The 12347-nt window shown below is 50.8% G+C and overlaps 1 protein-coding gene across 2 annotated transcripts in view; it reads right to left on the bottom strand.

Moving 5' to 3' along the window:
• Nucleotides 1-7178, bottom strand: part of PIGU (phosphatidylinositol glycan anchor biosynthesis class U) — a 45718-nt gene extending 38540 nt beyond the window's left edge. The window contains exons 1-2 of one of the 2 annotated variants that reach the window (XM_044986365.1): nucleotides 6927-7178; nucleotides 192-256 (exon numbers count right to left, since the gene is read on the bottom strand). In XM_044986365.1, coding sequence (XP_044842300.1) covers nucleotides 192-256; nucleotides 6927-7056 — 195 coding nt within the window. In that variant the 5' untranslated portion in view covers nucleotides 7057-7178. Of the gene's footprint in view, nucleotides 1-191; nucleotides 257-6519; nucleotides 6569-6926 lie in introns of those variants that run through there. The other variant, XM_044986366.1, reaches the window with a different exon arrangement.
• Between the last annotated feature and the right edge of the window lie 5169 nt (nucleotides 7179-12347).

The following is a 12347-nucleotide window of genomic DNA, read 5'->3' as shown; positions in this document are numbered from 1 at the left end:
ATAAGATGAGACTCGCTTGTATATTTGTTACACAGACAACTACATGATTCTGAAGTTTATAAATCAAGTCATTAATTTTTTTTAATTCACACAGTAGCACACACACATATAGCTGGACATTTAAAGGCACTGTGTAAGTATATAAGATAGTATGTACTATTACCCTAGAAAAATGAAACACATTCACTTACTTCATGGAAGACATCTCCAGAATAGGGCGAGACACCCAAATCCAGCAAAGCTAGCCCTTCAACAACTGAAACACACAAGATAGCCACATTAGGATTCTGTGGACTGGAGACATAGCAAATCTCACAATGGTAGAATTATAACTTTTAAAATATCTGTGATCACAAGAATTTCAAAATGAATCTCTGCCTGAACAGATCACACAAAACTGACAAAGCAACTAGAATTAGGTGTTTTGTGGTTTATTTCTACCACGCAAATATGTCAAAATTGACACCACATGGTATGATTTAACTATTTGTTTCAGGCAATTAAAAATATTACAGTTGGGATGTTTTTCAATTAACTGTACACAGAATATGTCATGTGTCTGATTGATAAGGCATGCTACTGTCTCCGATTTTCTCACATTACATTTCTTCTGAAATAACAGCCACACCCACAAAACTAATACCTAGTCCATGCTGATAAAATTTTCCATTCCCTAAGCAGGCATCAAGCCATTAGTAAGTTGCACATCTTGAAGGGAAACTACATTTTGAAGGAACTACTGTGTTTGGCTAGAGAGACATGGGACAGCCCTGAATGTGACTTTTACAGTCCTAAACCAGATGTACACAATACAAAAAAATATTTTTTGGGGGGACTTGAGAGCAACAGCATGTCTTTAGGTCCGTGATAAGGTTCTCCCCTATAATAACCCTGGAGGGTTGGCAAAAAAACCCAAACAATTTAAATAGTGCGTATGCCCCAGAGCGTGAGATGGGAGAAGCGAATCTGCTGTTCCCACTACAGTACTCAGTACCTCTCATACTGTGTGCATCTCGCCACGCTGAGTAAAATTCTACTGTACCTGTACTGTTTAAAAATACAGTATGTATTTTTCGTATAACATGGCTCCTAAACGCAAGTCACCTACTTCATCTGGCGCTCAACCAAAGAAATAGCAATGTGTTCCAACGCTGGAGGAAAAACTGGTTATGTTGGACTTATTGAGAGATGGTATGTCCATCGCCAATGTGGCACGTAAATATCGCCGCAACGAATCTAGCATCTGCGCCATCAAGATTCGAGAGAGAGAAATTCGTCAAGCTGTGGCATCAAGTGCTCCAGTAACTGCTAAGGTGATGAGCCAAGTGTGTGATAAGACTTTACTGAAGACTGAAAAGGCATTAAACTTATGGCTGGAAGACATGAACCGTAAATACATGCCTATCAACGGCAACATGTTGCGAGAAAAGGCTCTTAGCATCTATGCGCTCTTCAAACCTCCCGCTGAAGAGGGACAGCCTTCTGCTAAGAAGGAATTCAAAGCCAGCCAAGGTTGGCTTAACAGTTTTAGGAACCGCTTCAACCTCAAAAACGTGCAGACTACTGGTGAAGCTGCATCTGCCAATGAGGAGGAGCAAAAGCCTACCCCAAACAATTAAAGAAAATCATAGAGGAAAGGGACTATCTTCCAGAACAAGTTTTTAATGCTGACGAGACTAGGCTCTTCTGGAAAAAAATGCCTACTTGCACTTACATTTTGAAATCAGAAAGACAAGCCCCTGGCTTCAAAGCAGCTAAAGACCATGTGACTGTGTTGCTTTGTAGCAATGCGGCTGAACATTTAAAGCTGGGCTTGCTATACAGGGCTGCAAATCCCCGTGCCCTAAAAGGCAAAAACAAAAATCTCCTGCCTGTGTTCTGGCAATCAAATAAAAAGGCTTAGGTGACAGCAGCATTATTTCTGGATTGGTTCCACAAATGTTTCATTCTGGAGGTCAAGCAGTACCTTGTAGAGAAAGGTCTTGACTTTAAAGTGTGGCTGATCGTAGACAATGCTCCTGGCCACCCTGCAGCACTCCAGTTTGCGCATAACAATGCTGAAGTCGTCTTTCTCCCCCCCCACATACCACCTCCATACTCCAACCTCTCGACCAAGGCGTCATTAGCTGTTTCAAGGCCACGTACACGAGGCTTACATTCTCACGGATCCTTACCGCTATGGATGCTGATCCCAATGTTAATGTAATGGAGTGCTGGAAGTCCTTCAACATTGCTAACTGCATCACTTATATTAAGCAGGCAGTGGATGCAATTAAGCCTGAAACAGTCAATGCATGTTGGCGAAACCTATGGGAAGACTGTGTGAATGATTTTAAGGGTTTCCCGACCATTGACAAAGAAGTGAAACTCATTGTTCAGGTGGCCAGGCAAGTGGGTGGTAATGGCTTCATCAACATCCTCGAGGAAGAAACTGAGGAATTAATTAAGGGCCATAGAGAAACATTGACTAACGAAGAGTTAGAGAAACTGATAAAATCGTCTACAGAAGACGAAGATGACGACGAACAGGAAAAGCCAGCAACTTGGAATCTTCATAAATTTTCTGAAGTGTTCCAAGCAGCAAAATACTTGCATGATTTAATTTCTGAATATGATTCTTCTACGGAACGAAGCCTCAAAATCACACGTAGTATTACGGATGATTTGAGACCGTACCAAGAAATGTTCGAGGAGCTCAAGAGACAACAGCAACAGTTGCCAAACACCGTGTTTTAAAGAAAAAACAACCAGCAGAAGCAGAGCCTACACAATCAACTTCTCGAGCTGAACCAGAGCCAACCACTTCGTCTACGACTCGCTCTCCGTCACCCAAGCCTGACCCATCGTCTTCTGGATCGACATCAAGCCCTGACGACTCAGTTATAGTGTTATCAGGGGAAGAGGAAGACTAATCATTGGCGTGTGTACAATACAAAACTAGCAAGAATATCCAGGATGACTGGTGACTGTTCAGGTTTACAGTACTGTACTGTTTTCATCTTTTATTCTTTCATTCTTCCATCTGTTATGTTATTAAAAATACTGTAAAATTATATTTTGCATATGTAGTCTATTTTATACTGTACTGTACATTGCTGTATACAATACATAGTACTACACAGGGTTGTATACAGAAATCTGTACTTTATGGGTGATTTAAGGGATTTTCAAAGGTCATTTTGACTATACGCAATTTTTACTTTACGCGCTGACTGCGGAATCTAACCCCAGCGCAAGATGTGACAGACCTGTAGTTTAGTTCAAAGGTTATTGCATTCAGTGTTAAGAAGCCAACCAGGAGCTGAAAAAAATGGAACGCTTATTTTACTCTTCCAATATATGAATAAAAAAAATAGGTGTGAGCGGATGAAATCTACTGGTTGTAAAATCTTGAAGAATATGGGCTCAGATCCACAAAGGGACTTAGGTGTTACAATGCTGAGAGTTGTGGTGCTTAACTTTTAGGCACCGAGAAAATCACTAGAACAACAGTGGGATCCACAAAGCCAGGGGTGAGCTGGAGCCGGTTCGCACCGGTTCGCACGAACCCGTTGTTAAATTTAGAAGCAGTTTTAGAACCGCTTGTTAACTAGCTTCCCTGCGAGGGAAGCTTTGATGGGCTCTGCCTGGGAAGCCTGTAATTCCTCCTCCCGGCCACCGGGGGGCGCTGCGCTGTGCTGCGAGAGCCATGTGAGCTGCCTCCTGGCCCTGTTGCTGCTCCTGCTCCTCGGACCTCTGGCCCTGGGGCTCTTGCTGCTGCCTGGTGAGTCCCCGGTTGCGTCCTGCTGCTCCCAGCCGCTCCCCCCCCCCGCCCGTGTGAGTATCTGCGCCCCTCCCCCGCTCCCCCTGCCCCCAGCCACCCCCTGCCCACAGCCACCCGCAGCCAGCCCCTGCCCACAGCCAGCCCCTGCCCCCAGCCACCCACAGCCACCCCCTGCCCCCAGCCAGCCCCTGCCCCCAGCCACCCCCAGCCAGCCCCTGCCCGCAGCCAGCCCCTGCCCGCAGCCACCCACAGCCAGCCCCTGCCCCCAGCCACCCACAGCCACCCCCTGCCCACAGCCGCCCCCTGCCCACAGCCACCCGCAGCCGCCCTCTGCCCCCAGCCAGCCCCTGCCCCCTGCCAGCCCCTGCCCCCTGCCAGCCACAGCCAGCCCCTGCCCCCAGCCACCCCCCTGCCCGCAGCCAGCCCCTGCCCCACCCCCTGCCCACAGCCACCCGCAGCCAGCCCTCTGCCCGCAGCCAGCCCCTGCCCCCAGCCACCCGCAGCCAGCCCCTGCCCACAGCCGCCCTCTGCCCCGCCCCCTGCCCACAGCCACCCGCAGCCAGCCCCTGCCCACAGCCGCCCTTGCCACAGCCACCCTCTGCCCCTGCCCGCAGCCAGCCCTTGCCACAGCCACCCTCTGCCCACAGCCAGCCTCTGCCTGCAGCCCCTGCCACAGCCCCCCCCTGCCTGCAGCCAGCCTCTGCCCACAGCCGCCCGCAGCCACCCCCTGCCCACAGCCACCCGCAGCCCGCCCATCTGCATCACCTGCCCACAGCCAGCCCGTGTCACTCCCTGCCTCCAGCTAGCCCTGCCCCACGCCCCTATCTGCAGCCAGCCCCACATCCACTGGTGCCCTGCAGTTCCCAGGGCAGTAACCCTGCACACCTGCTTTAATGCGGGGGGGGGGGGCAGGGAGCAGCTGGGACCCACAAATGTGCACACCCTAGAGTGACCAGACAGCAAGTGTGAAAAATCGGGACGGGTGAGGGGTAATAGGAGCCTATATAAGAAAAAGACCCAAAAATTGAGACTGTCCCTGATCACCACCCACACATGTGAAACGGAGCTCATTTCTAGTTCAGCCCCATCTTTTTAAAAAAGAACTTTAGGTAGGGTTAAAATACATCTGTATTTTCCTGGACATGTCAGGCTTTTCGGTTCTTAATCACCTCCTGGGAAAATATGGACGTATGGTAACCCTATTGGTACAAAAAATACATGCTGTTGCACATCCCTTAAATCAGAACTTTTTATAGGGAACCCGTTGTTAAATCAGAACTTTTTATAGGGAACCCGTTGTTAAGATTTTGGCAGCTCATCACTGCACAAAGCCTGAGTTAGGCACCTAGGCTCCGAATGGGAAGAGATAGAAACCTATAGAATGCAATCCATAAAAGCCAGCAAGCTTTGTGGCTTCCCACCTTGGCCAGCCAATGGAAGATGTTAAGAAGAGGGGTGTATCCTAAAACTCTCTTCTCTCAGCCAGAGTTAGCCACCTCTTTCTGCTAGGGATCCACAACTAGGAACCCCTCTCCTGGAGTCAGGCAGCTTACGTGTCTAAGCCATTTCTTCCGAGAACAAGCCCTGGTCTATACTGCAGAGTTAGGTCAACAACTCTGTAAGCGTCTACACTACAATGTTGCTCCCACTGATGTACGTCACCAACCTAAAAACTCCACCTCCGTGAGAGGCATAGAGCTTAGGTCGATGTAGTGAGGTTGATACAATGTCAGTGTAGACACTGCATTGTTTACATCAGCCCATGGCTCCAGCTTTCAGACCAGGGCGACCATATGTCAACGTAACTTAAGTCAACTTAATTTTGTAATGTAGGCTTTCCGAGTTAGGCACCTATCATGTGCCACATAAAATAGCAGGAGGAAGTGGTGCTGCCCACCTTATCACTTTAATCCTACTGGTTAGAGCACTCACCTGGGATGTGGGAGACCCAGGTTCAATTTGCCTCCCCTCCTTGCAGCCAGAGCGGGAGAAAAGACTTGAACAGGGTTTCCCACCTCCAGGAGAGCTCTCTAAACACTGGCCTATTCTGAGGTGGGGCTCACAAGCTGTTCCAGACCAGGAAGGAAGAGACTGCATCAAGCCTCTTTTGGCCACTGAATTGGGTTTTATAAGAAGAACCAGAAGCAAGGAAATTACTCTGAGATTTCTTGTCTCTCTCCCCAGAACTGCCAGCTCCAGTCCAAGGGCTTCTGCTTCTGGGAAGAGCCTTGGCCTCCAGGGGGTACTTTGATCCCATTTCTATTCCCATGCCAAGGGTTCGCAGCCAGCTACAAACATGCGCGAGAGAGCCACATCTTGCAGGCTCTAGCCCAGGGGAGGCAACCTATGGCACGCGAGCTGCTTTTCAGTGGCACTCACACTGCCCAGGTCCTGGCCACCAGTCCAGGGGGCTCTGCATTTTAACTTAATTTTAAATGAAGCTTCTTAAACATTTTTAAAACCATTTACTTTACGTACAACAATGGTTTAGTTATATATTATAGACTTCTAGAAAGAGACCTTCTAAATGCGTTAAAATGTATTAAATCAGCGGGAATAAATGAAGACCCACCACACCACTTCTGAAAGGCTGACGGCCCCTGCTTAGCCCCTCGCAACTTAGCACCAAACCGCCTGGCCCAGGAAGTCCTGCTAGCAGGGGCCTGTCACGCTGCTTGTCTGCAAAGCGCTGCGCCGCTCGGACCGGTGTTAACCGCCAGTCCTGTCAGGGAAGCGCACCGCCCTGCAGGGCTCACCTCGGGCCGGGGCGGGGTCCAGCAGCCCATTCATCGAGCCCGAGGCAGGGGGGAAGGCTGCTCCCTCAGGGCCGGGCCCAGGGGGAAGAGGGGTGCGGGGCGGAGGGGGCTGCTCCCTCAGGGCCGGGCCCAGGGGGAAGAGGGGTGCGGGGCGGAGGGGGCTGCTCCCTCAGGGCCGGGCCCAGGGGGAAGAGGGGTGCGGGGCGGAGGGGGCTGCTCCCTCAGGGCCGGGCCCAGGGGGTGGAGGGGTGCGGGGCGGAGGGGGCTGCTCCCTCAGGGCCGGGCCCAGGGGGAAGGGGGGTGCGGGGCGGAGGGGGCTGCTCCCTCAGGGCCGGGCCCGGGAGGAGGAGGAGGAGGGGGCTGCTCCCTCAGGGCCAGGCGGGGGCCTGCTACCCCGCAGGTCTCACCTCGCTTCCAGGCGTTTAAAGGAGACGCCACCTCGACCCGCTCGGAGATGAACCCGGCCAGGCTGGACCGGTACAGCACGGCCCGGACCGTGACGGCCACCACAATCCCCAGCACCAAGGGAGCCGCCATCTTAGCGGGGGATCAACGACCTCAGCGCGGGTTGTAGTTCCCAGCTTGGGCTTAGGAGCGGGGCGCCTATGGGTCAGTCTCGCACAAAAGACTACAACTCCCAGGATCCTCTGCGACCTAGTTGCCTTCAGCTTCCCGAGACCTCGTGCAAGCTACGGGCAGCGTATTCGGACAAGCCTAGGTGGGATGCGAAATAGTGGGTGGTCCCCAGACCAGCTGCTCCCAATCTCTGCTGAGTGTGATTGCAACATCTGGGGCAGGAGAGGAGCCCCACAGCCTCGAGGGGCTTCCAGGGAGAGCGCCCATGGTTAGAGCCCTGCAAAGCTATCTGCGGATCGGCTGCAGATACACATTTTGTATCCATGCAGGGCTCTAATCATGGTTCTGCTGTCTTCCAGCCCTCGTCCTGGCTTCTCACTGCAGCAGCCTGGTGGGTGGCTCTCCCTTCTGCCATGGCCACAACCACTGCTCCCCCTCTCTGAATGGGTTCCCCCCAGGGGCAGCTCTAGCCATTTCGCCGCCCCAAGCACGGCGGCACGCTGTGGGGGGCGCTCTGCCGGTCACCAGTCCCGCGGCTCCGGTGGACCTCCCGCAGGCGTGCCTGTGGATGCTCCACCGAAGCTGCGGGACCAGCGGACCCTCCACAGGGACGCCTGCGGGAGGTCCACCGGAGCTGCCTGCCGCCCTCCCAGCGACTGGCAGAGCGCCCCCCGCGCAGGATGCCGCCCCAAGCACATGCTTGGCGTGCTGGGACCTGGAGCCGCCCCTGGTTCCCCCTCAGGATAGGGTTGCCAACTTTCTGATTGCAGAAAACCAAACACCCTTGCCACTCCTCTGAGCCCCTGCCCCTTCTCCAAGGCCATGCCACCTGCTTGCCCCCTCCCTCTGTCACTCACTCTCACCCACCCTCACTCACTTGCTTATTTTCACCAGGCTGGGGCAGAGGAACGGAAGGAGGTGAGGGCTTCAGCTGGAGGTGCAGGCTCTGGGGTATGGTCAGAAATGAGAGGCTCAGGGTGTAGGAGGGGGCTCCGGGCTGGAGCAGAGGGTTGGCATGTGTATGTGGGGGGGTGAGGGCTCTGGCTGGGGGTGTGGGCTTTGTTGTGGGGCTGGGGATGAGGTATTTAGGGTGCAGGAGGGGGCGCAGGGCTGGGGCAGGGGTTTGGGCTCTGGTGTGGTCCAGAGATGAGGGGTTCAAAGTGCAGGAGGGGGTTCTGGGCTGGGGCAGGTTGTTGGGGTGTAAGAGGGGGTCAGGGTGCAGGCTCCAGGAGGGAGTTGGAGTGCGAGAAGGGATTTGGGGTGTGTGGCGGGCTCCAAGTGGCACTTTCCTGAGGTTGCTTCCAGAAGCCATGACATGTTCTCTGGCTCCTAAGTGCAGGGGCTGTCAGGGAGGCTCTGCGCCCTGCCCTCGCCCACACGTGCCGCCCCCGCAGCTCCCACTGGCTGTGGTTCCTGATCAACGGGAGCTGGCAAGCTGTGGGGCCGGCTCTCGGGGCAGGGACAGCGCCTGGAACCCCCTGGCTGCTCCTACACTTAAGGGCTGCAGGGACATGTCGCCGCTTCTCGGTACTGCACGGAGTCAGGACCTTGCCTTAGCCCCACTGTGCCACTGACCAGACTTTGAATGTCCTGGTCAGCGGCCACCAGGGTCCCTTTTCGACCGGTGTTCTGGTTGAAAACCGGACAGCTGGCAACCCTAAGTTAGGGTGGCCCTTGCCCTGTTCTTATTGTTCAACAAGGTTCTCAGAGCAATCAGCATCTAGCTGCCATCTGTCTGCCCCTTGGCCCCACTGCACCCAACACGACTCTGGGGCATACACCTCAGGTGGGGTGAGAGCACTGAAGTGCTCCCTGCATAGGTCGAGAGACCACCGCAGACTAGGTGCTCTTCAGAGGTCCCAGAAAGGAGGAAAAGTATTGAGGTCAGCGAGAGATGAGTTGCTGTCACACGGACAAACAAAACCTGTTTGGCTGAGTTTCCCTTTTTGCCCTGGGTATGAAAGCTCATTCCAGTAAGGACATAGCTTCCCTCAGCTCAGGACAAGGCCATCTTGTGGTTGAGCTTTGCCAGGCAGCAACCTGGATCTCCATCCAGCCCTTCATTCACCAGTATGAGTGTGCATCTGGAACTGTGGCCTTTGGGCTTAGAGTCTTGGGAACCATTGTCCAAGAGGTTCCATGGTCTGCTCTCCTGGTGCTGGTGTGGGTACTGCGAGGCATAGCCCATTGTGTTTCTCTCTCACATACAGCAATATTTTGGTCTTACTTGTAAATACAGTATCTGAGTAAGATACCCTCAAATCTGTAAACCCACCTGAGTCTCAGTCCGGGTAGTGTTGGGTTAGATTGGTAAAAGCGGTACAAGTTCTTGTCAGGGGAACCAAAATCTCAACAAGTGGGAAAAAACAGAGTTAATTCCAAAATTGGTGGTAGTGGGGGGTGTGGTGGGACTCATTTTCTGTATTTTACCATGCAGAAAATGAATCTGCAAGGTAAAATACCAAATCCACCGTTTCTAGTTTATCCTTCAGATGTTGATAAACAATCTGCCTGTAGGATAAACCTGGGCTGGAAGAGCTTTGTGTTTTGCTGCTGCTTTGAAGACAGGTGGCATCATGTCCTTATTCTGCAGACCTTCCATAGATGAGATCTCTGAGCCAGCCACTGTAATCCATTTCATTCCTGTCACCTCTATGTTTCAGGGACAGTATAGGGTTTGGAAATGCTGTCCTTTATAGCTTTGCTGAATCAAGGTACTCAAGCCTTTTCATGTTTGAAGGAAATGATTCTAAAGAGCACAATTTTTATTCAGATCTCCTCAAAACACAAGTACTGTTACATCCTTCTTCAGACGACTGGTGATTTAGGATTGGATCTCAGTGTTTTGTGAAGCAGCACATAAAGGCAGGCAGTTTGCCCTTTATTAATAAGTAAGAAATATTTTCTTAATTTGGAGGCTTATAACTGGCAAATGGAAAACTCTGATGTTATATGTTCCTGGATATTTGTTAAGAAAGCTCTTTGGATTAAATTTTCGGTACTTTTGCCAAAACTATGAGTCCAATCATTTAATCTGGAAACGAGAATAAGAAGGGACTTAAGTAATCTATTAAAAAAAACGTGAAAGACGGGGTACAAACCTCAGCCCATCCATTTTACTCAGATATTAGAAAACAGAGAAATACTTCACATGGTGGCAAATACTGAATCAGTCAAAGAAAATACTTATTTTCATAGCATCCAGTCATCTTGTGGAATTCTCGGTCATATAATGTGGCTGCATTTATACATTTATTCCTGACCACAATATTTGTAATGTAGCTATGCAATTTCAGATCTAGATTGTAGATTTTCAGCCACTTGTGTGGATGGAGAGGGAGAAATGCACCATTTCTGCGCCCCTGCAGTTGCTGAGAAAGGCAGAATGCTTCTGGGACAAAGTCAGCAGAGGCAAGATCCTTTAAAAGGGTGCTGCATGCGTGCTTCCCACCACCAGCCTACAAGGGCTAATGGATGTAGAAGGTAGATTGTTAGCTCTTTGGGGCAGGGGCCATCTCTTTGTTCTGTGAACAGAGGGGCCTTCATTCACGATCAGAGCCCCTAGGTGCTACCACAATACAAATAATAATAATAATATGGTAGGCAGGGCCCTGCAAACATCCAGCCACTCCCTATTTGGGGCCTGGAGCACTGCTAAGGAAGCTAGCCCATCTGCTTCCCGCATGGATGCACAAATTGCAGATGGCTCCCTGCATCCTGGCTACATTCCCCCTTTTGTACAATGGCAGATACAATCTGGCCAGAAAATAATAAGGATTATCATCCTCATGCTTCAGAGGGAACACAGTTCACTTAGGCAGGCAGGAAACGTTCCTCCCAAGGACCAGATGGCTTGGTGCATCATGATGGCAGTGGAAGCAATTTGTAGGGTTTGCCTCCTATTAGCACTGGGGATTGCATGGGCACTGCTGGAAGCAGCATACTGGACTAGATGGCCCCAAGGATTTATCAGGACTGACATATTCTATGAGTCAGATTTGATTTATTCTAGTTGATTTACTCATGCAGGCATTTGTAAAGAGCGAGTAGAAAATGCTGACTGTTTTGTTTGCAGCACAGCACCTTGCTCATATTTGTTAACAATGTTCCCCTGAGATTTCTCATCAAGCTCACGTGACCTTTCTAGAAGTGATTGCTAACTGAATAACACCATTCTGAACCAGCTTCATGGATAGCAATTGCCTAAGAACCCTACCTTGCTGAATAGCCAGAATACAGTGTCGTGATTAAACCCACCACATTGATGTTGATTTGGACAGCCTCAGAGATACCATGTGCACTGCAGCAGAAGCATAGACTGACTCGTTCCTGAGAGATGAGAGGGAATAGAAATAACCCAGAGACGAGCCCATGAGTCAGATGGAAAATCATGCCCCTAGCAGTTTTTACTTAATTGGAGCACAAAAGCCAGCTAGAGATAAAGGTAAAAAGAGTAATTCATGACAAATGCAGCCATTATTTCTGGAGCATAGCTTTGCTCAAATACTCCTCCAGTAGGAGATCCCAGGGCTAACCAACACCTTGGTCCCTTGCAGTTATTAAAGACCCATGGTTCTTTTCGCGAGACTTTGGGAATTGCCCCAGTTTCCTGCCACAGGTGTACAGGAAAGATCATCTTCTTCCTCCTTGAAACTCCCTCAGTTGGGGAAGTTATTTTGTGCTTCATCTCCTGAAGAACCTGTTGTGTAGCTTGCTGATGCAGAATGTTTGCTACCTACGAATGTTACAATATTATTAAAAATGGACATTTATTGGGCGCCTTTCAACCCAAGATCCCAAAGCGTTTGAGCAGTTTTACAGACTGGCTAGGTATGCACTGAGCTTTTTGTTAAAATCACTGCACTACTATCAGTGGCTGGAATGCTGGAAGTGCTTGCAGGCCCAGACAAAATGCCAGTGGCTGGTCTACAGTTGGGTTTACCACCAATGGAAGATGGTTGAGCAGCTTGGCAGGGCTGTGATTGTGATATGAAGAGAGGTGCATGTTCACATCCAGGGATCAAGTGTGCTTCATTTCAGTTCTGCCGAGTTCTGTCGGTTGTGTCAATGAAGATGTATATGGACGTCACCTTGCCATGGGGCTCGGCAGCTTTCTGGTGGCAGGCATGACAGAGAGGGGGAAGTGAAAACAGTATCACATTAGGAATCCTCAGGGCAAGGCCAAAGGGGTAGTAACATTTTGCAAGCCTGGGACAGTTTGTGTGAAGTGAACTCAGTGTTTGGGTGTGGGC

Source organism: Mauremys mutica, chromosome 13 (assembly GCF_020497125.1).
Source record: "Mauremys mutica isolate MM-2020 ecotype Southern chromosome 13, ASM2049712v1, whole genome shotgun sequence".
Lineage (NCBI taxonomy): Eukaryota > Metazoa > Chordata > Testudines > Geoemydidae > Mauremys > Mauremys mutica.
The sequence above is the reverse complement of the archived record's forward strand: the minus strand, read 5'-3'. Positions and strand labels throughout refer to the sequence as shown.